The sequence below is a fragment of the Sminthopsis crassicaudata genome, chromosome 5 (genome assembly GCF_048593235.1).
Source record: "Sminthopsis crassicaudata isolate SCR6 chromosome 5, ASM4859323v1, whole genome shotgun sequence".
Lineage (NCBI taxonomy): Eukaryota > Metazoa > Chordata > Mammalia > Dasyuromorphia > Dasyuridae > Sminthopsis > Sminthopsis crassicaudata.
In genome coordinates, this window is record NC_133621.1 from 199,041,829 (window position 1) to 199,066,994 (window position 25,166).

At 37.4% G+C, this 25,166-nt stretch overlaps 1 protein-coding gene across 4 annotated transcripts in view; it reads right to left on the reverse strand.

Moving 5' to 3' along the window:
* Positions 1 to 17,941: 17,941 nt before the first annotated feature.
* The window catches only part of MICAL3 (microtubule associated monooxygenase, calponin and LIM domain containing 3), a 243,831-nt gene continuing 236,606 nt past the window's right edge, over positions 17,942 to 25,166 (reverse strand). For all 4 annotated transcript variants that reach the window (XM_074266838.1, XM_074266836.1, XM_074266837.1 and 1 more), the window contains one exon: positions 17,942 to 25,064. In XM_074266838.1, the coding sequence (XP_074122939.1) occupies positions 24,880 to 25,064 (185 nt within the window). In that variant the 3' untranslated portion in view covers positions 17,942 to 24,879. The remainder of the gene's footprint in view (positions 25,065 to 25,166) is intronic.

Below are 25,166 nucleotides of genomic sequence, written 5' to 3' on the forward strand. Positions count from 1 at the left end.
TACCTTTTCTTGAATTTTAGAGGTCCACAGCTATCACACATTGCATGTGTTTTTTAAGATTTTTTTCAATGTAGTGACAGTTTGTGCTGATTTTTCTTCTTTTTGGTGTGTCTTGAAAAAAATACTATTTGTTCTAGGGATGGCTATTTGGGTGGGAGAAGGACAGGATACTGGCGATAACTATGATGATGTAAAAATATAAGATATATTTTCCCTCTGAAATAGTATTTTATTGTTCTCAAATATTACATAATAACAACTTTTAACATTCATTTTATTTTATTATTATAGCTTTTTATTTACAAAACATATGTATCCCCCCTAGATAGTAGATAGTTCAATACATGTTAAATATGTTAAAATATATTAACATTCATTTAAAATAAAAATTTTAGTTTCAAAATTTTTCCTTCTCTCCTCCCCAGATGGTAATTTGAAATACATTTATCTATATTGCAATCGTATAAAACAAATTTCCATATTAGCCATGTTAAATTATTTTATGAGTGCAATCTAAATTTTTTTAAAAGGAAAGAACATGCTGAATTTAAGTCTGTAGATGTAAGATGAAACCATCTAACCCAATTTTAGCTGTGACATCTTAACTAGGTGAGATGTCTCAATCAATTAGTCAAACATAGACTTTAGACTAAATTTGAAAAGTTCTTATCACTAAAGTGATAATGCACAAGAATCATGTTTAGCGAATCTGAGGAAAGTTGGCTATCTAAAAGTTATTAATCTAGTTAGAACCAGGGATCATTCCAGAAATTCATATAACCTGGATTTCTAGCAAAAGCCCTGAGAAAAAATCTCAGCTTTGGCCCAGAGTAGTTTTCCCATCCCTGCCCCTTCCATTTGACCACAGAAGGACTTTTTAAGTTTGGCTCAGGAAGATTTTGGATTTCCCATTTCCTTCTAATGTGTTTGGTTAGTTGATGACAGTGTCTACAATAGGAGCTCAGGACAGATTAGACCCAAGGGGTAGGGAAGGAACTACTTTACAGAAATGATTATCAAAATTAGGTTTTTTTTCATTGATTCTATATGGGATTTAAATAAATCATCATGCTATGCACAAATATTAAAAAATTGCATTCTTAGTCCTTCAATTTATTTTTCTTCTCCTGATATAAGTAGCATTTCTAGCACTATTAGAATAATAGCAGTCAGTGAGCATCTTGGAACAAGATAACTTTTTTCTGACATCCTTTTTGAACTGCATTCCCAGACTAGATATATCAGAACCTAAAAATCTAATCAATCAATCACAGTAATTTATACACATAATAATGTTTACTTGATTATATAATGCTTACTTAAATGATATTTACTCTACTTGGCCTGTGATTTCCTGAACTCTTTTGAGCATCAATCTTTAAAAACTTTCTTCACATTAGAAATACCTCTACTTCTACAGTCTCCTTCTCTGTTTGGTGAGTTTGTTCCCAAACTTCCACTAAAGCTCATATTAGGTTAATATTGGATTAACCTGTAAAATTGTTAATTTTCAGTGTGTGCATTTAAACCTTGGAAATCAGCTGTGGGTATAAATCAGGACTTGATTTATTATTTTGTTGATGGCCTAGACTTAAGAAAGTATTATTAGTGGAGGTTAAACTTAAAAATCTGTTGATTAATCATTTATCAATACATGCCTGTATTGTTCTACAAATAACTGCTTGAGAAGTAACTAGATGGTGTAGTCGATGGAGTGCTAGCCCTGAAGTCCGTCTCGTCTTCCTGAAAAAATTATTCATGCATATGTTTTGAAAATAAAAAGCTTTCATAAAAAAAGGATACTCTGTCAGGGTCTATTTGCTTAATTTAGGAAAAGGAAAAGTCTGCAGGAAAACCATTCACATTATAGTAGATGAGTCCCCATTACTCAATGCTTGTACAAAGAGAAAACCTTATGCTTGCATAGTTTTTCTATGACAATACAGTTATTCCTTTCACGTTGCAACTTTCCCATTAAGGATCCATATATCATGAGTCAGCATAAGAAATTAAATAGGAAATTTGGGGGGAGTCTTATGGAAGCTACAGATAACATGCCAAGGCCAGCAGGTGACATAGAAAAAGTTTAGAAACTCAGAAATGCCTAAACTATATGTATAGTATTGTATAATATCAATTCAAATCTTCTTTTATTAAAGCTTTTTACTTTCAAAACATAAGCATATTAGATATACATGCTATAATAATCATCAAGGCTTACAGCAATCTAGTATTTGATAAACCCCAAACTCCAACTTCTGGAATAAGAACTCACTATTTGACAAAAATTGCTGGGAAAAGTAGAAAATAATATGTCAGAACTCATCATAAACCTACATGTCACATCCCAGACCAAAATAAGGTCAAAATGGGTACATGATTTGGGCATAAAAGATGATACCATAATCAAATTAGGAGAACAAGGGATAATTTACCTATCAGATCTTTGGAGAAGGAAAGAATTTATGACTAAAAAAAAACTAGGGAACATTATGAAAGGCAAAATGGACAATTTTGATTACATTAAACTAAAAAGTTTTTGCACAAAGAAAACCAGATTAAAGATTAAAACAAGATTAAAAGGGAAGTACAAAGCTAGGAAAAACTCTTTAGCCATAGTTCCATATTGCTCTCCAGAATGGATGGATCATATCACAACTCCATCACAACAAAAAAGTGAAAATACTATGTTATGATCTACAGTCCTCACAATCCTCTCTCTGGTCAACCCAAATTTTACAATAAGGTACTGTAAACACTCCATAAAAGAAAAAAAATTTAGACCTTCTCTGAGATGAAGGGAGGGTCAAAAATTTTATGCAGATTTTCCAGATTGTGGGGCCACCATGTCTCTAAGTCTCATGATGTGGAAGGGATAATTGTACTTTATTTTATTCTCATAACAATTGTCTGAAAAGAAAAGTTCTCATTTATCTATGAAAAAACTGAGGCTCAGACTGACTTACTCAAGATCACACAATTAGCTTTTGTCACCAAATGTAGAATTGAAATGTATAGGACAAAGTGGTTGAGTCTTCTTCTAATTGTAAAAGTTCTACAGCTCATAGATAGGGCCATTACTCAAACTGCTATAGTAAATGGTCCTAATCCAAAAAGGGAATTGAAAAATCATATGTTCAGATTGAGCACTAGCAACAAATTTCACATACAAGATACTGAAGTTTCTTCCCATATCCCTCTCATCCCTCCTATTGGGATCCTCAAGGGGGAAGCTAGAACATAGCTGGAGACTAAGCATCCTTAGGGTGGATACTTATTTTATTCCATCTGACACTTTGTGACCCTGTGGATCATGTGGAGTCTATGGGGTTTTCTTGGCAAAGACAGTGGAGGGATTTACTGCTTCCTTCCCCAGTGGATTGTTAGACAGAAATTAAGTGACCTGAGAGAGTAAGTTTAAATAAGATTTGTCCACACAGATAAGTGTCTGAGGCAGATTTTGAACTCTTGACTCCAGGCCCAGATTTCTAACCACTGAGCCATTGAACTGCCTCGAGAAGGTGCTGAAAAAAATTGACTTTCAACTCCAGGACTGGAAGCATTTAGGATCCAATATTAAAGAGAAATCACAAGAGGATTTCCAAAGATAGAAGGGCCAAATGATACAGGAAAACAAATATATGACTGTCAAGATGGAATAAAAAACATGTAGTAGTGATGAGGTCCTGGTCACTAGGTAGTTTTGGCGGAGAAAGCTTGAAGTACAGATAAGATTATAATATTCCCTGAGGTAGGCAGGGAAGAACACTGAGGGGGATCGGTTCAATCTTACAGTCTCATTCTTGTAGAAGTTTTGAGTAACCCCTACCTTAATGGATCTAATCAGAAAATCATGTTATGATGTCAACCCCCTGAAGCTAAATTATCCCTATAAATCTGCCTATGGCTGGTGCTCTATTTGCTGAATTCCTTTTGGATTAGCCTGCCACAGCATTCTACCTTTGGTACCTTTCACCTCACCCCTTCCCCATGCCTGATGATGTCTTTTTCCTTATTATAACTAAATAATTCTTTTAGGATGCCAAATTCCTCTGTGGATTTAATCTGCCAATTAATAGGGTACTCCCACCTCATGGTGTATTCTCTTTCTCTAATTAATTGTGAGTTCTCATTTAATTGTTAAAACTCCTTTTCTTGCTAACTGTATATTCTCCCAAATCTATCTCATTGCCTTATTCTTCATCTGGAAAATCCAAATGGCTGGTGTAGATCCAAGGCTAAAGCATGATTTACTCTGAGCCACCACCTTCATTGGGATTGAGCTTCTGACAGCTTTATTCTTGACTTGGTGTTAATTCCTTGATCCACTTTGGGCTACATGGCAATGTTGTCTGTTTTCAATCCTTGCTCCTTGGTGGCTATTTTACCTCATCATTTTGTCTTCTCATAAAGAAAATTATCTTTTGACAAGGAGAAATCCATTGTGAATTCTTCATATATGAATTATTACTGAACTCATTCATTAGGTCCTGAACACCACCATTTGGTGCCAGTTGACCTCCCCAGTATCATTATTAGAATAAGTGATGCAAGGAATAAGATAGAGAAGCTGACATAAAGCCAGAGTAGTGGGCTAATTCTGGGATGTTCCTGCCTTCCTACATTGCAAAAACTGGAGAGGAAATGAAAAAGTCTTGTCTATTTGGGGAACTAAGTGAAATATGTACTTCAAGTTTTAAGGAAGCAGGTTAGGGAAAACCATTTGTGTGTTCAAGGGTACTTGTTGGTACTCACAACTCTATATTAATACAGAGAAGAAAGCAGCAGAACAGTTGTAATAGGTAGAAATACCTGGAGAAGCTGTCACTATGAAAAGTTCATAGGAGCATAAGATTTAGGGCCTCTCTATTCAGTTGAGGAAAATGGGGTTTTGAATGGGTCAAGTGAGGTACTCAGTCACACAAAGAGCAAGGGCAGAATTCAGGGTGAGTTCATCCCATTCATAGATATGATCATTTGTTGTGCATTTCCGTTTATGTAATTCTCTTATATTTTCCCCTCTCTTTACAAAGAAAATAAAAAAGGATGGTGGAGCAGTTGTACATAATTCTGTATAGTGCTTTATGTGATCAGCTTTTACTTTTTCAGTCAGATTTTTCAGTCACACTTTATTCTTCCTTCTTTCCTTTTCTTCCTCTCTCCCTTCCTTTCTCCTTCCCTCCCTTTCTCTCTCTCTCCACTCTCTGTCTCTCTCTCTGCCTGTCTCTCTGTTTCTGTGAATTTTTGTCGCTGTGTCGGTCTCTTGTCTCTGTCTCTCTTCTTTTCTTCTCTCCAAGTTTAGTACCTTTCCCTAAATCTATTCTTTCACTAATTCCCCCATTTCTTCTTTCCCTGTTTTTCTATTTTCTTGCTGAGTGGAATATTTCTCTCCTGGAAATTCTGTGTGTGTGTGTGTGTGTGTGTGTGTGTGTGTGTGTGTGTGTGTGTGTGTGTTCCACCTTCCTTTGGCAAATTAATATGAAAGTGAGGTTGCAATGATGCTGGCTCTCCCTTTCTTTCCTTGTTTGTACAGAATTCTCTTTGTAAAGTTGCCCCCTTACCCTACAATCCCTTTTCTTTTCTTCTCTGGCATATTCTTTTCTCCACATTACTTTACTTTCTTATTTTAAGGTCATCAAAACAAGCAAAATCTCTCTCAAGTCCTTATTTGACTCCTCTATTCTTTGATGACATTACTGTTTGAAGGAGACACTTGTATCACTCCTCCTCTATTAGAATACACTCACTTCATCATTATAAAGTCCCTTTCAATTGCTCACCAATATTTACTCTTTTACTTTCTTTTTCCCCTTTGTATTTCAGAAATTCTATTCAAGTTTTTTCTTTTTTTTAAAAGATAAGTTTTTCTTAATGTTTTAATATTATTTTAATTAATTAATACTTTGTTTCTTACATCATTATAGTATCCAATTCCATATGATAGATATTTTTAGAAAGAAAAAGTTAGCAAACTGATCAATACATTTAAAAAGTCTGAAAACTTGTGCAACGTGTAACTCCACAGAACTTCCTATTTTCTTTCTTTGTTGTTGTTTTTGTTTTTTTTTTTCTTTCCTTCTTAGTGATTTCTTTCTTTCTTTTCTTTTTTTTCTTTTTTTTTTTCTTTTTTCTTTTTCTTTTTTTTTTTTTTTTTTTGTTCTTTTCTTTGTCCTTTATTTCTCTCTTTCTACATTTGCATGGATATCTCCCTGTGTCCTAGCTCTTCCTCTCCTCCGGGAACCAATTGCCCCAAGGGTTTCAACTTCCCCCCTTTCAGGGAAAAAAACAAAAACAAAACCAACCAAATAAACAAACAAAAAAAACTTTTTAAGCACCAAATTCCCCTAGGCCTTGTAAGGGCCTCATTTCCTTTCACTTATAATTTCTATAGGAGCATTGTTCAGTGAAACTCACTTCTAAATGCTAACCTCCAAAGTTACCCCACTTTCAATCTTTTCCCCTACTGTCACACTAATTCCTTTGTAGGTTCTTCTCTTTTTGAGATCACAGAGGTTACCTTTACCTCATTGCTTTATTTGACCCCAGTTCAATTCTATCCCCCTAATGCCTTCTTTTCCCCATTTTATGTACTTTCTCATGTTGTGATATAGTCCTACAAAAAAACATTCTCCTCTGGGCAGGAGCTTGCTAGATTCTGTTCATAATACCTCTTGTCTGCCTTTTAACTGTTATCTCTACCAGATTTCCATCTCCACCCTTGTCTTCTTGTGTACATTTAGAAAGAAGTTCCTTACTAGTCTCTCTATGTCAGTCTCTTGCTTTTGCTCTTTCTGACTGCTGCATTATTCCACTCCTTCATTTCTTTTTCTTGGGAGGGTCTTGTTTTTTTGAAAACTGTTTTAAATTCTTCTTTATTATTGAAGTCCATCTTTTGTCCTATGTAGTTAAACTCAGATTGCAGGATAGGTCTCATTGGGCTGAATCCTAAACTCTAGTGGTCTTTGGAACCCATTCCACTCTTTCTTCATTTTCTAGGGTGTACAGGATAGTTTTGCATTATTTGAATGTCCTTTCTTTTGTATTTGAGGTTTTTTCTTTGATGGCTTGTAGAACTTGTTTTTTAATTGAGTTGTTCAATTTATTACCTTATTTCATGTCCCTCTCCTCCCTTTCCTCTTTCCACTCTCTGCCTGAGGAGATTAAATAACTTGCTCAGGGTCACATAGATAGTAAGTGAGAGGGAGTGCACGGATGGTCCAACCTTTAGTGGTTCTTTGTGGGCTGAGTTCTCATTGCCTTATTCCTCATCTGGAAAATCCAGATGGCTGGTGTAGATCCAAGGCTAAAGCATGATTTACTCTGAGCCACCACCTTCATTGAGATTGAGCTTCTGACAGCTTTATTCTTGACTTGGTGTTAATTCCTTGATCCACTTTGGGCTACATGGCAATGTTGCCTGTTTTCAATCCTTGCTCCTTGTGGACATTCCACTGCTGGCTTGGGTCCCGGGGTTGAAACTGCTTTAGAAGCCTTTTTGCTTTCCAAAATTTCTTTCCTACTCCATTGCCTTTAGGTAATATTTGTTATCCTGTGTTGCAAAGGTGCATTACTGTGATTTCACCTTAGATTTCCCAGTAGTGGTCTGTTTAGATCTTTATTGAAGTAGCTGTCAGGGGAACTGGAAAGTATTGCTTCCTCTGATTTTGCTATTTTAGTTGATCTTCCCTAGGCACAATATTTTATAGATTACTTCTACCTTTTAACCTGGTGTTGCTCTCAATTATTGGAAAGTAAGTGAAATGTTTGCTGACTAAAATGCTTTCTGGGTTCTTACGTCTTTTTGTTGTAGCAAATTATGACATTATAGCTTCTGGAAGAAACTATTATAACTGGTATTGATGTCATTTCTGTAAACTACTTTATATTTTAAAATTTCAATAGATTGCTTAAATAATTCAGGGTTAGATATTAATCGTAAGCCATGTATTTTCCCATTACTATTTTTTTCCTTGTGTATCAATAAATTCTGATCTTAGCTCTGACAATTTGCTGTTCTGACCACACAGTCAACTCATGAATAACTTCCATATCAATAATGCCTTTCCTACCTATTAAAATGGGGTTAGTTTCTGGATGCAGCCATTCTGGAGAGCGATCTGGAACTATGTCCAAAAAATTATAAAACTGTGCATACCCTTTGATCCAGCAGTGCTACTACTGGGCTTATATCCCAAAGAAATACTAAAGAAGGGAAAGGGACCTGTATGTGCCAAAATGTTTGTGGCAGCCGTTTTTGGAGTGGCTAGAAACTGGAAACTGAATGAATGCCCATCAGCTGGGGAATGGCTGAATAAATTGTGGTATATGAATGTTATGGAATATTATGGTTCTGTAAGAAATGACCAACAGGATGATTTCAGAAAGGCCTGAAGAGACTAGCATCAACTGATGCTGAGTGAAATGAGCAGGACCAGGAGATCATTGTACATGGCAACAACAAAATGAAGTAATGATCTATTCTGATGGATATGGCTCTTTCCAACAGTGGGATGATTTAGGCCAGTTCCAATAGACTTGTGATGAAGAGAGCCATCTGCATCCAGAGAGAGAACCGTGGGAACTGAGTGTGGATCACAACATAGTATTTTTCACCTTTTTTGTTATTGTTTGCTTGCTTATATTTTTCTTTCTCATTTTTTCCCTTTATGAGCTGATTTTTTGTGTGCAACATGATAAATGTGGAAATATGTATAGAAGAATTGCACATGTTTAACTTATGACTGCTTGCTATGTAGGGGAGGGGTCAGAGAAGGGAGGTCAAGATTTTGCAAGGGTAAATGTTGAAAATTATCATTGTTATATTTTGAAAATAAAATGATGTTATTTTAAAAAAAACAACCTCCTTTGTCCTGTTTAGAGATGAATCAAACAGCAAGCATATATTAAGCACCTATTGTGTTCCAGATCTGTGTTAGGCACTAGAGATACAAAGGCAAAAATGAAATATTGCTAGTCCTCAAGAATAGGAAGGTGTGTGGGTTTATAAAGGAGGAAGGAGCATGAGGAAGTGTTTGGAATAAAAAAGGAGGTGATGCAGAAGCAAGAAAAAGAGCAGGATTCAGATATCTAGAACCCTCTGAGTGATAGCTGGAGGGAACCAGAGTCTAAACCTTAAGAGCCAGTTACTGTAGAAAAAATAATAAACATTAGAAACACAAACATTTACATCTTCATTTTGGACAAAGTATGACTAGAAAGCAGACAAATATTTTGGTGGGGTGTATTGTTTTTGTTGTTGTTAGTTTGTATTCTGAAACCCAAATTCTAACTGTGAATTTCCTGTTCTTTCTTACCCTGTGTATTAAAATTCTGCTATTGATAAAAATCAATAAATACTTAATACTTGACTTAAAAAAAAGAATGTGTTTGTAATATGGATTTGTGATACTTCTATGTAATCTACAAATTTTGTTCTCTCATTATTTCGTTCTCCTAAGCATATTTTTCCATCCTTTCCTGGAAGTTATTGTGCAACTATTAGAACTTATACTGATTTGATATGAGAATTTTATTATTCTTCCTAGGACTTCTCATCTTTGTCCTAGCAACCAGTGCTGGTGTATAAGCTGCAATTATTTTCGTGGTGATCATTTTGCAAAAACTTAATATTAGGACTGCAGTAAGGAAACATTAAATGACTTATGAAATAATATATCTTGTATCTTTTGGGTGTAACATGAAAGGCACTCTGCTAACTCTTTTTTTTTTTTTTTTTTTGCCTACTTTCTCCTCCTCATTCTCTCTTTTTTTTCCTTCAAAACTATAAAATTCAACTCCTTCAGCAATATCCATTCATTGATCAGTGGACAAGGACCTAATATTATAATACCAACAATCAAACCAAAGTTTGTTGGCAGGTTACCTACCAACTATGATTCTTACCCTGCTCTGTCTCCTTTTTAGTTACTTTGTTTGCCACCATCACTACAGGGAAAAACAGAAACAAAACAGGAGTGTTACTATTGTCCCATTCATCTTGATCATTTTTTTTTCTTTTGATCCTATCACCTCCCCTGTTTCATTATCCTTTCCTTCCTCCCTTTCTTTATTCGCTGCCTCTTTTTCTTTTTTTCTCTTTCTGTCCCTCCCTTCCTCCCTTTTTTCTCTCTTTTTTCTTTCTGTTTCTGTCTCTATTTCTGCGTCTGTCTCTCATTTTCCTCTCTCTCTCTCTCTCCAGCTCGAACTCATCCTAAGCTTTAGCATTTCTATCAATGTTTTTGCAGGATTGTACTTTTCTTTCAGGGTAGCTAGGTGGTACAGTGGATAGAGCCCTGGGCTTGAAGTTAGGCAGATTCAGTTCAAATCCAACCTCAAACTCCAGTTTCATCATTTGAAAAACGAGCTGGAGAAGTAAATGGTAAACCACCCAAGAAAACCCCAAATGTGTTTGTGAAGAGTTGGCTATGACTCAACGATGACTCAACAACAATCCACCCTCTTTTTCCGTCCTGTTTCCATCTCTGGGCAGATCCTTTAAAAATCTAAACTGATTGATGAGTTTCTGTATCTACACTGATCTTTTTAGATAACTTCCATTCTCATTAGAATAGCTTATCTTTGCTCCTTTAGAACTTTATTCTCGAGAATTACCATTCTGGTGGGCTGACTTCTTTTAGAAAATTTTGCCCTAAATATAGGGTGCATGTCATATCAGATTACTTCTGTATCCCAAATTCTAAGAACAAGTGACTGTGACCTCTCAAGGTGCTACTCATTTCCACTTCAGTGGCCAGTTCTTTTAATTTTTGCACAAATCAGGTTGGGAACAGCTTCTTATCTTGATGCTTCCTTCATTTTTTCCTGATGTTATGGTCCTCTTTGAGAATGAAGGGCAAATAACAATCCTTCACCTTTTGAAGCTTGAAATGATCATTTAACAAGACAGACTATTATCTCAAGTGATCGAGTGGATAGAGCAGTGGACTCAAGAATCAGTAAGATCTGAATTCAAGTCCTGCCTCTCTTAGGTTGTTTACTCTGCGCAGGTTTCTGGGGACATCACTTGATTTTTAGCAGTATTATTCATTGGCGGTGGGGGAAGGGGGGGTAATCTCAAGACATTGCTTCCTGAGGGTTAATGTTAGGTCTCCTTTCCTCAGGGGTTTCATCTTCCAGCTTCATTTTCTTATCCATTGATCTTGTTGAAGAACTAGATGACTGATGCAGATCTTTTTCTCTCAGAGATTCTTAACCTGGGGTCAACGAACTTATTTAATATTTTGATAACTGAATTTTCTCCTAATTGTTTTTTTTTTTTTTTTTTGGTAACCCTATATCTTATTTTATACGCTTAAAAGCATTCTGAAAGGAGATCCACAGTCTTCATTAGGCTGTTGACAATCACAAAATGACACAAAAAAAGATTAAGAATCCTTGCCCTAAGCCAGTAACAGAAAGTCTCCCGTAGCAAAGAAATCCTAAGAATGGCCAGAGAAGGGAATCTCATGGGCGGACACAGTTGCCCTCTAGTGTAATTTAGTGGAACTGTCTTTCACCGTCTCCACCTTCTCAGTCATGGGTGGTCCTTGTCTCCCCTCCTCCTGGGAAGTATCCTAAGAGAGCCATTATTTACTCCATTTCCACTGAGACCCAGAAAAGAACAGGTGGAACTGCCCAGCTTTGGCTTATGGACTGCAGTTCTATGCTTCTGGGTTAGGTAATTTCAACGTTGTTGAATAAGTAATCACTTTCACATTTATCTTAATAAAGATAAGTGCTTAAGAAAGCATTCAGAGTATTGCAAGATACATGCAATAAACTCATGTCATGTTGAATCTCATTTCTGATATCTGCCTTTTTGGTAGTTAAATTCAGGACCTTTTATTAGATCTCAATCTCTCTGAAACCTCTGAAATCGTTGACTTCTTTTTTTTTTCTGAAACCCTTTCCCCCTTTTGTTTATATGATATTGTGCTCTCTTCTTTCTGTTCTCTCTCCAAAGGCTACTTTTTTCTCCCCCCCTCTAAATATAGACATTCCCTAATATTCCATTCCTTTTCTTTTTTCTTTCTTTCTCCACTCTCTTCTTTGACAATCTTATTCACTGCATTGGCTTCCACAAATATCTGTAGACAACTTTCATATTTGGAGCTTTGATCTACCTTGTAAGTTCCAGTCCAACATTATAAATGTGTGCAGGACATCTCCAACTAGATGTCTCACCAGAGCCTCAAACTCAAATACTTCACACAATTCACCAAACAACTCCAAATGAATTTTCCTATTTCTGTTACTGTCACAATTATTTTCTTATGCACCAGAGTATGAACCTTCCTGCCATTTTTAATTTTCCTTCTCTTTGTGGTCCCTTCCTTTCACTCCAATTCAGTTAGTGGACAAGTTTAGTATATTCCACATCTACAACATAGGTTACATTCCTTTTCTCCTTTGCATTTCCATGATAACCAAATTAATTCAAGACTTCTTTGTTTGTTTGTTTGTTTGTTTTTTGGACTATTTCTAGCCATATGAAAAGATGCTCCAAGTCATTATTAATCAGAGAAATGCAAATTAAGACAACTCTGAGATACACTACACACCTGTCAGATTGGCTGGGATGACAGGAAAAAAGGATGATGAATGTTAAAGGAGATGTGGGAAAACTGGGACACTGATGCATTGTTGGTGGAGTTGTGAACTAATCCAACCATTCTGGAGAGCAATCTGGAATTATGGCCAAAAAAGTTTTTCAAACTGTGCATACCCTTTGACCCAGCAGTGCTACTGGGCCTGTATCCCAAAGAGATCTTAAAGAAGGGAAAGGGACCTGTATGTGCAAAATGTTTGTGGCAGCCTTCTTTGTGGTGGCCAGAAACTGGAAACTAAGTGGATGCCCATCAATTGGAGATTGGCTGAATAAATTGTGGTATATGAATATTATGGAATATTATTGTTCTGTAAGAAATGACCAACAGGATGATTTCAGAAAGGTCTGGAGAGACTTACATGAACTGATGCTGAGTGAAATGAGCAGGACCAGGAACTTGTTGTATACTTCAACAACAATACTACATGATGATGAATTCTGATGGATGTGGCCATTTTCAACAATGAGATGAACCAAATCAGTTCCATTTGTTCAATGATGAAGAGAACCAGCTACACCCAGTGAAAGAACTCTGGGAGATGAATGTGAACCACTACATAGAATTCCCAATCTCTCTTATTTTTTTTCTCCTGCATTTTGGATTTTCTTCACAGGCTACTGTGCTACTTGTGCAGCAAGATAACTATATAAATATGTATACATATATTGTATTTAACTTATACTTTAACATATTTAACATGTATTGGTCAACCTGCCATCTGGGGGAGGGGTGGGGGGAAAGAGGGGAAAAGTTGAAACAAAAGGTTTTGCAATTGTCAATGCTGGAAAATTACCCATGCATACATCTTGTAAATAAAAAGCCATTTTAAAAATGCAAAAAAATTAAACTGTATCATTAACTTAAAAAAAAAAAAGATTTCTTTTGATGATTGAGATGGCCTTTAGTTTTTCATCCATCAAATTCATACTATACATTGCAACCAGATTAATTTTCCTAAAGTACAACTTTTATATTTCCCCTCTGCTCAAAAATCTTCATTGGCTCCCAGGTGCCTCTGGACTGGTTCCAACTCTTTAGCTTGACAATTAAGACCCTCACCAAATCTAGTCCAGTATATAGTTTTTTTCTTTTTAAGAAAAGAAAAATGGCAAAAACTAGTGTGAGATACTGACCATCTCACTAGGCAAAGAACATAAAGAAGATATCTTACTTAATCATTGATAATTATGGAAGACAATTCTCCAGAGGTAAATATTCAAGAATATATCTAACTAGGTGGTCAGAGAGAAACACACTTCTTATTGGGTTTTAGGTTGGAATGATATTATCTTTCTTTCATGAGGGATATATCAATTGGTAAGATCTATTTTGAAGACTCAACCCTCAACTCTCATTTACCAATTTTGAGATTTTGGATTAGAATTAGGAAGATAAGCATTAACATAAATCACAGAAATTCATAAATTATCCATTATATATTAGGGCTTAAACTAAAAGTGATGGAATGAAACTTTTGTTTATTTTTAAGCAGGAAGCAAATATTTTTATGTATGCTGAATGCTAATGTTATCTAGCCTTCTCTTTCTCTAGTAATTCTAGCTTTATAACATCTATCCACAAGATATTCAAAATAAATTCCTCAATTTATTTTTATTTATTTTTTTACTGAGGCAATTAGGGTTAAGTGACTTGCCCAGGGTCACAGAGCCAGAAAGTGTTAAATGTTTGAACTCACATTTGAACTCAGGTCCTCCTGACTTCAAGGCTGGTGTTCTACCCACTGTACCACCTAGATGCTCCCCAATTTATTTTTACACCTTTTTCTTTCCCCTTATATCATAAGAAAAGGGGTGATGGAGCCACATTCTAGGATGTGGAAAAACAAACCTAGACATACTATTTCCTGTCCTCAGAGGCCATTTTTAGTTTGGTTAGAAGAGGAATGGGTGATTGCAGTGGAACTTTGCAAGTTGTGCCTGTTTCTAATTGTGGGGAGCAGAGTTCTGAGAGAAACAAGAATACTGGAGTTAGAGAATGAGAACACTGATATAACTATTATATTTACTAGTGGAGCTGGTGGGAAATTAAAGCATTAATATTCTTGATGTAGGATCCTCCATTGGGAAAATACCTTAAGGAGTTCAACGATGGTCCACTATGTAACAAAATAATCATTGACACATTTTTATGGTAGCAAAAAACTAAGCAAAGTGCATATCCATCATTTGGGGAAATGTTTGAACTATGGTATAAAAATGACAACAATTATTTTGCTACTAAGAAATAATGACTGAAGAAATGAGAAATGCTTGGGAAGCCTTGTATAAATTTTTGCAGACTGAAGTAAATAAAATAAGGAGAAATACATACACAATGACAATAATGTAAAGGGAAATATTAAAATATATCAGAATACCACAAAGCTGAATAAGGCACATGCTGTCAGACATGAATATTATAGGTTTGTTTGATTAAATTATTTTGCAAAATTATTTTTGTTACAATAATGGATTCTCTAGAGGAGTAGTGTTGGGAAGAGGTAGCATTGTTAAAAAAAAAAAAAAAGCATCATCAATACAACAATAAAAATGACTGGAGCTATAGGATTGTTTAGTGGGGCTGACATCTTATGCATTACCTGATCATGATAATCTGCTTTCTTCCATCTTACTGCTCTTCTTATCCTGCTCTACTTTCTTTCTTTCTTTTTTTTTTATTATTATTATAGCTTTTTATTTACAAAACATATGCATGGGTAATTTTTCAGCATTGACCCTTGCAAAAACTTCTGTTCCAACTTTTCCCCTCTTTCCCTCCACCCCCTCCTCTAGATGGAAGGTAGTCCCATACATGTTAAATATGTTAAAGTATATGTTAAACCCAATATATGTATACATATTTATACAGTTATCTTGCTGCATAAGGAAAATTGGATTTAGAAAGAAGGTAAAAATAAAAATAACCTGGGAAGGAAAACAAAAACGCAAGCAAACAACAGAAGGAGTGGAAATGCTATGTTGTGGTCCACACTCATTTCCCAGAGTTCTTTCCCTGAGTGTAGCTGATTCTGATCATTACTGCTCTATTGGAACTGATTTGGTTCATCTCATTGTTGGAGAGGGCCATATCCATCAGAATTGATCATCATATAGTATTGTTATTGAAATGTAAAATGATCTGGTTCTGCTCACTTCACTCAGCATCAGATCATGCAAGTTTCTCCAGGCCTTTCTGAAATCATCCTGCTGGTCATTTTTACAGAACAATACTCCACAACATTCATATACCATAATTTATTCAGCCATTCTCCAACTAATGGGTATCCATTCAATTTCCAATTTCTAGACACTACAAAGAGGGCTGCCACAAACATTCTTGCACATACAGGTCCCTTTTCCTTCTTTAAGATCTCTTTGGGATATAAGCCCAGTAGTAACACTGCTAGATCAAAGGGTATGGACAGTTTGATAACTTTTGGGCATAATTCCAGATTGCTCTCCAGAATGGCTGGATTCATTCACAATTCCACCAACAATGTATTAGTGTCCCAGTTTTCCCGCATCCCCTCCAACATTCATCATTATTTTTTCCTGTCATCTTAGCCAATCTGACAGGTGTGTAGTGATATCTCAGAGTTGCCTTAATTTGCATTTCTCTGATCAACAATGATTTGGAACACCTTTTCATATGGCTAATTTCAATTTCTTCATCTGAGAATTGTCTGTTCATATCCTTTGACCATTTATCAATTGGAGAATGATTTGATTTCTTATAAATTAGAGTCAATTCTCATTATATTTTTGGAAACAAGGTTTTTATCAGAACCTTTGACTGTAAAAGTGTTTTCCCAGTTTATTGCTTCCCTTTTAATCTTGTCTGCATTAGTCTTGTTTGTACAAAACCTTTTTAACTTGATATAATCAAAATTTTCTATTTTGTGATCAATAATAATCTCTAGTTCTTCTTTGGTCACAAACTCCTTCCTTCTCCACAGGTCTGAGAGGTAAACTATTCTATGTTCTTCTTCTAATTTATTTATGATCTCATTCTTTATGCCTAAATCATGGACCCATTTTGACCTCCTCCTGGTATGCGGTGTTAAGTGTAGGTCAATGCCTAGTTTTCTGCCATTCTAATTTCCAATTTTCCCAGCAGTTTTTGTCAAACAGTGAATTCTTATCCCAAAAGCTGGGATCTCTGGGTTTGTCAAACACTGTTATGTCCTTTGAACCTAACCTATTCCACTGATCAACTAGTCTATTTCTTAGCCAATAACAAATGGTTTTGGTGACTGCTGCTTTATAATATAGTTTTAGATCAGGTACAGCTAGACCACCTTCATTTGCTTTTTTCATTAATTCCCTTGAAATTCTTGACCTTTTGTTCTTACAAATGAACTTTGTTGTCATTAAAATAGTTTTTTGGGACATTGATTGGTATAGCGCTAAATAAATAGATTACTTTAGGGAGTATTGTCATCTTTGTTATATTCACTCGACCTATCCAAGAGCAATTAATCTTTTTCCAATTGTTTAGATCAGACTTTATTTTTGTGGAGAGTGTTTTGTAGTTTTGTTCATATAGTTCCTGATAGAATCCCAAATATTTTATACTATTGACAGTTATTTTAAATAGAATTTCTCTTTGTATCTCCTGCTGTTGGATTTTGTTAGTGATATATAAAAATGCTGATGATTTATATGGACTTATTTTGTATCCTGCAACTTTACTAAAGGTGTGGATTATGTCTAACCTGCTCTACTTTCAACATGCTACATTGCTAAGAGGAAGATCTGAACTATTGCTTTCTTAATAGCATAGAAGACCATAGAAGTGAAGGATTTTGGCAACCCTCATGAGGACTATATGGATGAAAAGGTGATAAAGTCGGAGAAGCATGGAACTATGATTAAGCAATTAAATATTATTGTCACCAAAACTATTACCTCTTGCCATTTACTTTTTAATTAGCCTCCTCGGCCAGAAGTTTGATGAAATTTGACCTTATTGCTTTAGGAATTGTTCTTCTATAGGAACTGCCATGAACTCTTTTCAATTTTTTTTCTGCCTACTTTACACAACCCTTCCTTCATCCTCACTAGTTTTTTTTTTTTTTTTTATTCTTAATTATCTAGCACACTCATTGACTAGTGGAGCCTGAACACTATCACGCAACTGCTATTGCCAGGTATCATTAAGTAGGCTGGGATTAGTGATTGTAATTGAAGCTCAGTGTAATTGCTTACATCTATATGGGCTGCACATACAGATTTCTGATCATCTGGTCCAGTCCACCACTGAAAAACAGCCACCCCAAGCTGGAGCCCCATCGCAGGCAAGAATTTATTTACTTGAGACAAAATCAGCTTCTACCACGCAGAAGAAAAAAATAACAACAGACTTTATTTTAGCTGTTGGCCATTTGGAGGGCATAAACATCTAGAGAGCAAATGTACACCAGAACCAAACTGAACTGAAGAAAATGTTTATTTCTACACAGAAGATACTTTTTACTGTTATACTCCACACACAAGCTATAAAAACCTTTAAAGTCTGAATATCAGAATTCTCCTATCCTTGAAGAAGGTGCAAGAGGCAAATCCCTTCATTTAGAGTGTATTTGGTGTGAATGTGTGTGTAATATTTAAATTACCACAATGCCATTACAATATGGCATTCTTTCCATCTTTCCTATCTCGATACTCAGAAAGCTTTCTTTTCCAACAGCTACTTCTCTGGGAATTCCCGTTCAAGTGTTTCTTTGCGGTCCTGTGCTATTCCCCATACCATACCAAACCTTTGTCAGTTTTGATGGAGGAATTAGGTCTCTTCCTGTCCATCACTGTGTGGAGGGTTTGGCCCACTCCTAACCTATGCCAGATGATAGCTGGGTGGTGTTTCCCCCCTTTCTCGTCTCTGGGTTTGATGTAAAAATGGAATTCTTGAACCAACAGTGACCTAGATCATGCATGTGGGCGGGAAGAATGCTTGATATCAATCTCTGTGAAGACAATGAAGGGAAAAGGTGAGGGATATTTATTTCCATAGTACACAAGTGTAGTAGATCAGGTACCTAGTACTTCACTCAGGTCTAATAACTGTACAACACGGTGATCAGAACCACAAAGAACTTGGGACAGCTGTATCTATGAAATGTCTAGACACACTCTCCGATCCTTCCCTAACTCTGAATAAATAATTTGAAAACATAAAGAGGAATTTCTTGAAATGATCTAACCCCTTCATTCTTTGCTCCAGAAATCTTTTCCTGTATTCCAGTGAAGCTGGTGAGGAGTAATGTTATTTGTAAAAGTGTGTGAGGAAGGGTGTGAACAGTTACTTCTTCAGACAAGAGGGCTTTTGGAACAATGGAAATGAAGGCAGTTAAATGTTTCTCCGTATCTTTGTGGAGGACAGACTCATGGGGCAGGACTAACATTTGCTGAAAATATCAGTGAATTTCCTCAAGTTCCAGGAGAGAGTCTGGTTTTCTAGGTGCTCTCCTATTTAGCAAGGCACTAAAGTCCCGATCTCTAGAAAGTCCTGTGTTCCTTGGTAGTCCCGAGTCCCTCTTAGTTCTTACTCTGTAGGATACATTCTTCCTGATATTATGGAGGACAATCATTACACTCAACACTTCTCTTGATACCTCTGGCAGAACACTGAGGTGGGGAGAACCTATGCTTAACATATCGGCCGCTTGCAGCATTCAAGGTGGGATATGGAGTGCTGACTGGCTGCAGGACATTTTAAGGTTGTATTTAAGGATGAATGGAAGACAAAAGAGTAGAGGGCACTTAACATCGTGTCCTTATTGCTTATCTAGCAGCCAACATCTAATAAGCAAGAAGAGAAGTAGTAAAAGGGTCAAATGTGGACACAAAAAATAAACTGAAAATATTCTGATTGATCTCAGATCAGGCAGCATTACTTGGCAGCAGGAATATATTCTTTTGTGTAGAGCTGTCTTAGGGGTCCTGTTGGGTTTCCTTTATTTCAGACCAGTCTCTACAGGAAGGAGTTATTAATTTGAACAATTTAAACACCCAGAATAAAACGATACAGCTCCAGGTACTTTAGGATATGTTATTATTTATAAATTATTACCCCTCACAACATTCCTAAGTATCATCATTTTACAGTCAGGGGACTGAAGCATCGAGAAAGAGATGACTTCCCTAGCAACACATACTAAGTTGGTGCAGAAGCAGGAACAGAAATCAGGAATGTTAATTTCTCCATGTCTTCAATCTACTATTAGCTGTGAAGACTCTCTCCCTCTCTCACACTTTTATTTTTGCTAACGTTGTATGGAGAATTATCCTTAAAGGTGAAAATCATTTACAAAGGGAATACTGCCTAGGACCTGGCCAATATCTTAACTGTTTGAGAAACCTGATCCATCACAGAGGGCTAAGTGATTCCCTGTGGAAGCTGCATGGGGATACGGAATTTTATTCTTGAATAATTGGGACATTCTCTATAGTTGACTTGTGAAAGTCTAAACAGGAGAGGATGTCAGATCCTGACACCTGCAAAATTTGGGAACGACAGCTCCCAGCTTAGGAAGGTCATGCCAGAACTGAAAGGGATAGGGACCAAGGAAAAAAACGACGTAAGAATGGTCCTCTGCAGCAGCAGCTGCTGTGGAGACTGGAAGAAGAGTTCAACTTTCCCTTTAACATTCCAGGTAGTGGTGAGGGAGCTGGGCTATCTCATCAAGGGAGCCAGCCCACATTTAACAAAGGGCAGTCTACTGGGGTTTTAGTTACCTGGTGCAACCAACAAAATATGGTCTCTAGGGCTCATTCACTGCTGTTAGTTAAGAACAGGACCAGGTCTGAGTAGGAGACACCGTTTTCCTTGTAACACTTTGCCCTACTCCACCTGTCCATAACACTGAAGAGGCTTTACACTCATTATTTTGGACAATCTTTACAAAGGAGATGGAATGGCTTAAGTGGAATCCGTTTGCCCCAAAAGAATGAATAGAAATAAAAAACTAAGCTGGGTAACAAAATCACCTTTTCTAGGCTTCCCATTGACATACATAGCTACATCTCATTCTCCAGTTAAAATAAACAGGATTTTGTGTGCAGTTTTGCTGGTGATCATGGAACCAACCATGTTTCAGAGAAGCAGGCTGAATGTGGAGAGGGGTCTTGATTTATCAGGAGAGCGAGGAAGAGTGGGAAGGTAACATCTGATTTTATGCTGGGAAAATCATTGGGAGAAAGGGAAGAGAAAGCAAAGCCTCTGGTGGAAAGGGATGAAGACATCTTTGGAATTCTAGTTGGACTGACTTCCAACCAAGGAAGGTGGGACTTGGCCCATTCTAGGGCCCTATCCATTCCTACTGGCTGAATGTGGGTTGAAACTATGGGGAGCAACTTAGTTTTTTAGTTGTACTAAAAAGAGCGAATCAATGTTTGGAGCTTGGATGCTTCTTGGAATCCAGGACAAAATGAATTCTTTAACTTCATGGAGAATCTGTTTATGAATGAACTATGTTGTATGGTCCCACTCATGAGAGTTCATTTTTGGCCAAGATGAACTATATCAGATACTGCCTTGTATGGGAATTCAAGAGATGAGAAGGGAGTTTTTACAGACAGACAAAGGAACAAATGCCAATAAAGGTTATTACTCATTACTAAACAATGTATGCACATATATACATGAACATATGTATATATATTGATATATGTAAAATATGTGAATATGGGCTTTTTTCAGAAATTGTGGCTGCTTGCTTAGCATGTCTGTTTCACTACAGTGAAGGAAATGCAGAATAGTTAACTATGTTACTAAAATACCTAAAAAATACACCATGTATATCTTTCTAAAACTTATTTTGTGCATAAAATGGACCAGTTTTCTTGGTCAGGCAGGTCCAATGTATTCCTCTTCTACTCTCCCCCCTCGTCACCCTTCTGTGAAAATACTTCTGCTTAATGGGAGTAGATGATTGTTCCATTGGTGCTGGTTAGAATCAGTCTGGGAGCAAAGAACTGAAGCTAGATTCCAAACTCACTGATGGTACCAGTTTGGGTATGGACAGGGTCACAGACCGAGAGATACCTAGCCATACGGCTAAATGATCCGTGAGACTCAGAACCAAAGCGCTTTCCCTTCAAACAATGGGGATCCTGTTACCCCCAAGCTGTTAGGTGGGCAGTTATGGGTTTTGGGTTTTTTTGTGCTTGTGTTCACTAAAAGCAATTCTGGGATTTCTGTAGAACCAGGGATCCTGTTTTCCAGGAGCTAAGATCTGAGAAAGAAAGCTTAGCTGGAAAACTGGAAAGCCAGAGCTGGGAAACTTTACATGCTACTTGTGTTGTCAGAGTACTAAGAAAATCCGCAAAACAGTGGTTAACAAAAATGGTTGTTTAAAAAAAGAATCCATTTCTACAGTCTGAAAAAATATCAGGCTGTACTCAATGGAGTTCAGGCTCCTTTGTAAGGAGTAACTAAGACTCCAACTAAAGGTTGGAAATATAAAACAGAATTTTTGCAAGTAATTGATGATACGTTTCCTGCCACTGAACACACTGACGCCATAATACTGTTGATTAGGGGAATATTTTACAGGTTTGAAATTTTTTTTAAAATATGTTTTTTTCTCCAAATTTAATTCAATAAGCATTTATTAAGCCCCTTTTATATGCATAGTATGTTTAGTACAACACTTTCCCTGCAGCAGACCGTGATTTAATAGGCTGCAGTAGTGTGAATATTCACATTCTTGGCAGCAGCAGGAGTAGGAAAGAGATAAAAGCAAGAGAGGAGATAGCTGCTACGTCAGGCTACTCGAAGCATGTCATCATCACCACTGTGATATCCTTTTAAGTAATTTAGGATTTAATCCTGAATTGATCCTTAACTCCTGCCCACTGGAGCGGTGATGGTGAGAAGGCCACATAGTTATAGAGTAGTGTTCAATACACTACAGGGGTAGGTCCCCATTTCTTGGAAAGGTGGGGGCTCAAAAGCAGAATACTGAACATTTTTTCTTTTGAGAAAAGGGAGCAAAAATGGCGAACGCTGTACTAGAAATATGGAGACAGGGATAAAAGTCAGAGCTTGGGGTAGGATCTAGCAGCTTGTCAATGGGGGATTTCCATAGGAAAAGATGGCAGATTTTAGGCAGAAAGAATTAAGGGACAAAATCTTTGCTCCTTTATTGTTAAAAGGCTCATAGCTTTAGAGCTGGAAGGGACCTTGGAGGCCATGTAGTCAATCCTCCTCATGAGGAAACTGAAGTCCAAGGAGGATGTTATGGTTGAGGCACAAGATGATTCCCCACAGAAATTTCAAGGTCAGATCTGACTCTTGCCTTATCCATAGGTTGCTTCTGATAGGTGCCAGGGCTTCACTCGGCCTAATCAAGACTCGGATGGAGATCGCCTGGTCTGGCAAAGACTTCCCTGGGTTCACCGCACAACAATTAAGACTCCTGGGTCAGTCTAAGCTAGTGGAACTGGGAACTCTGAGAAGTAAACTGCAGTGAGCTTGGTTCAAGCTGCTGATTGCATGCTGCTAGTCAACTCTAAGGCTCTCCCCTCCCATCATTCTGGAGAAGAGGGAGAGCAAATATAGTTCATCTATTTGCCTGGGAAGTCTGCCCAAACCTATCAGTGAAGTCCTGCTCAGTGCATTTCTTTGTGAGGGGCTTGGTCTGGGGGAGCTCTCCTTAGTGAGGCTCCTGCCCACTGGATTAAGATGCATCAATGTCAGTCAGACTAGTCGATAAAGAAGGTTAACTCCTCTACCTTCTTTTATCAGTGTATTTTTGGTAGGAGAAACCCTTGATGTCAGATATGAGAAGAGCAGCTTTTTCAGAGCCAGGATCGAAACCAAGAGTAAGGTGGGCAAGAGGAGACAGAAGATTGGTGTCGTAATCTTGGCTTTGCCTTGAATATTAATGGAAATATATTCTCTGACACATGACTATTGCAAATCTGAAGCACGGAGGAAAAGGGAAAGCTGGGTCCTGGAGACCTGCTGCTCTCCAAGTCAGGAGGCAGGGGGCCAAGATTAGGTCTCAGCCAGAATAGGACACACGGGAGGGCACAGAGCAAGCCATCAGATAAAATAAGAAAAAAAAACCAACTGGGTCACCACAGGGTTGTGTTCTATTCCCTGCAGTCAACCAGAAATACAGGCTAGAAATATCATGAAGGACACGAATAAATAGACGCACGTAACCAAGATTTCAGTCAGATGCCAATTGGATGACGAATGATATAAGACAGATGTCGGGTAATCCCTCATTCGAGCACTGGGATGATTTGTGTTTCTTGTAAAGATATAAAAAGCAAACTTGCTTCTTTTCAAGTATTAAAAAAATAAGTTAATTGAAAAAAAAAAAAAAAAAAAAGGTTCAAAATGACCGAGGGTCCCATCAGGTCTTTTGCTTCATTTTCATTGTGCAAACACAGGAAAAAAAATTAAGGAAAACATATCCTCCTTTCCCAACTTAAAGTACTGAACAGTGTCAATAACCTTCTGTCCTGAGGCCGCCCTCAAATGCGGTCTGAAACCTGGGGCCTTGACCCCCGCCGTCCCTCAAAGTCAGTATTTTCCAGTGTCAAAATAGTTGCAATTCAAAACAAAGGTGAAAGGTAGCACTCCCCAAGCCCGGGGTCCTCGCCGCAGGGAAGTGCTTGGGCCACACACTCTAAATGAACTTTCTCTAAGTTGTGTAGGGTTGTTCCCTTATGTACCCTCTTCTCTTCCACAGATAGCTCTGGAGATCTCCCCAGTCCTGACCTCCACGGTGGATGGCTGGACCTCAGCCCTATTTTCACTCTCTTGGGTATTCTCAGGTTGGGGGTGGGTGGGTTTCTTCCATGGGGATATAGGAAGAATAGGTAAAACTTCTGCTCCCTTTGGCTGCTTACATCCCTCCACAATAGGAAGTTAACTCCATAGTAGCAGTGCTGTCACAGGGAGTCTTTTTGCTTCCTTCTCTCACTGAAGAGATTAGTAGAGGAAATAGAAAAAAGGATCAACCGTAGTCCATTTGGGAGGAGAAAGGCTTTTCCGTAATAAGTGTCAATCACTCTGTGCTCTTCCTTCTCCCCGTGCATATATCTCGGGTGGGCCCCGAGCCAGGCCCTCCAAGGTGGCCGGACTCACTCGGAGTTTTCCCCAAAGCCCACGAGGCTCAATTCCACTGTTGACGAGGCACATGGATACTTGAAAGTATGCTCTCAGAAAATGCCAGACCTTCTCAAGTAGGGGTTTCTGGAGAGCCCAGCCCAGGCCAAATGGCTGTGAAAGAGCGACTGGTGAGTGCAGCAGAGACTCAGGACCAGTTCATGTTGAAGCCTTTGGACAGCATGACAGCCTCCAGATCCTTGTCTTCTTCCTTCTCTCGAAGCCTCTGCTCCTCCAGCAAGGCGACCAGAGAGTCCCTCTGTTCCACCACCTCTAACATCTCATTCAGGATTCTCTTTTCTTCCATTAACTCTTCATCTGTCTTTAAGTGGTCTGCAGAGGAAGCCAAAATCTTTAAATATATATTTCATATATAATATATAAAACATATACTTAATATTATCTCTATTTTAATATAGATAATATAAATATATA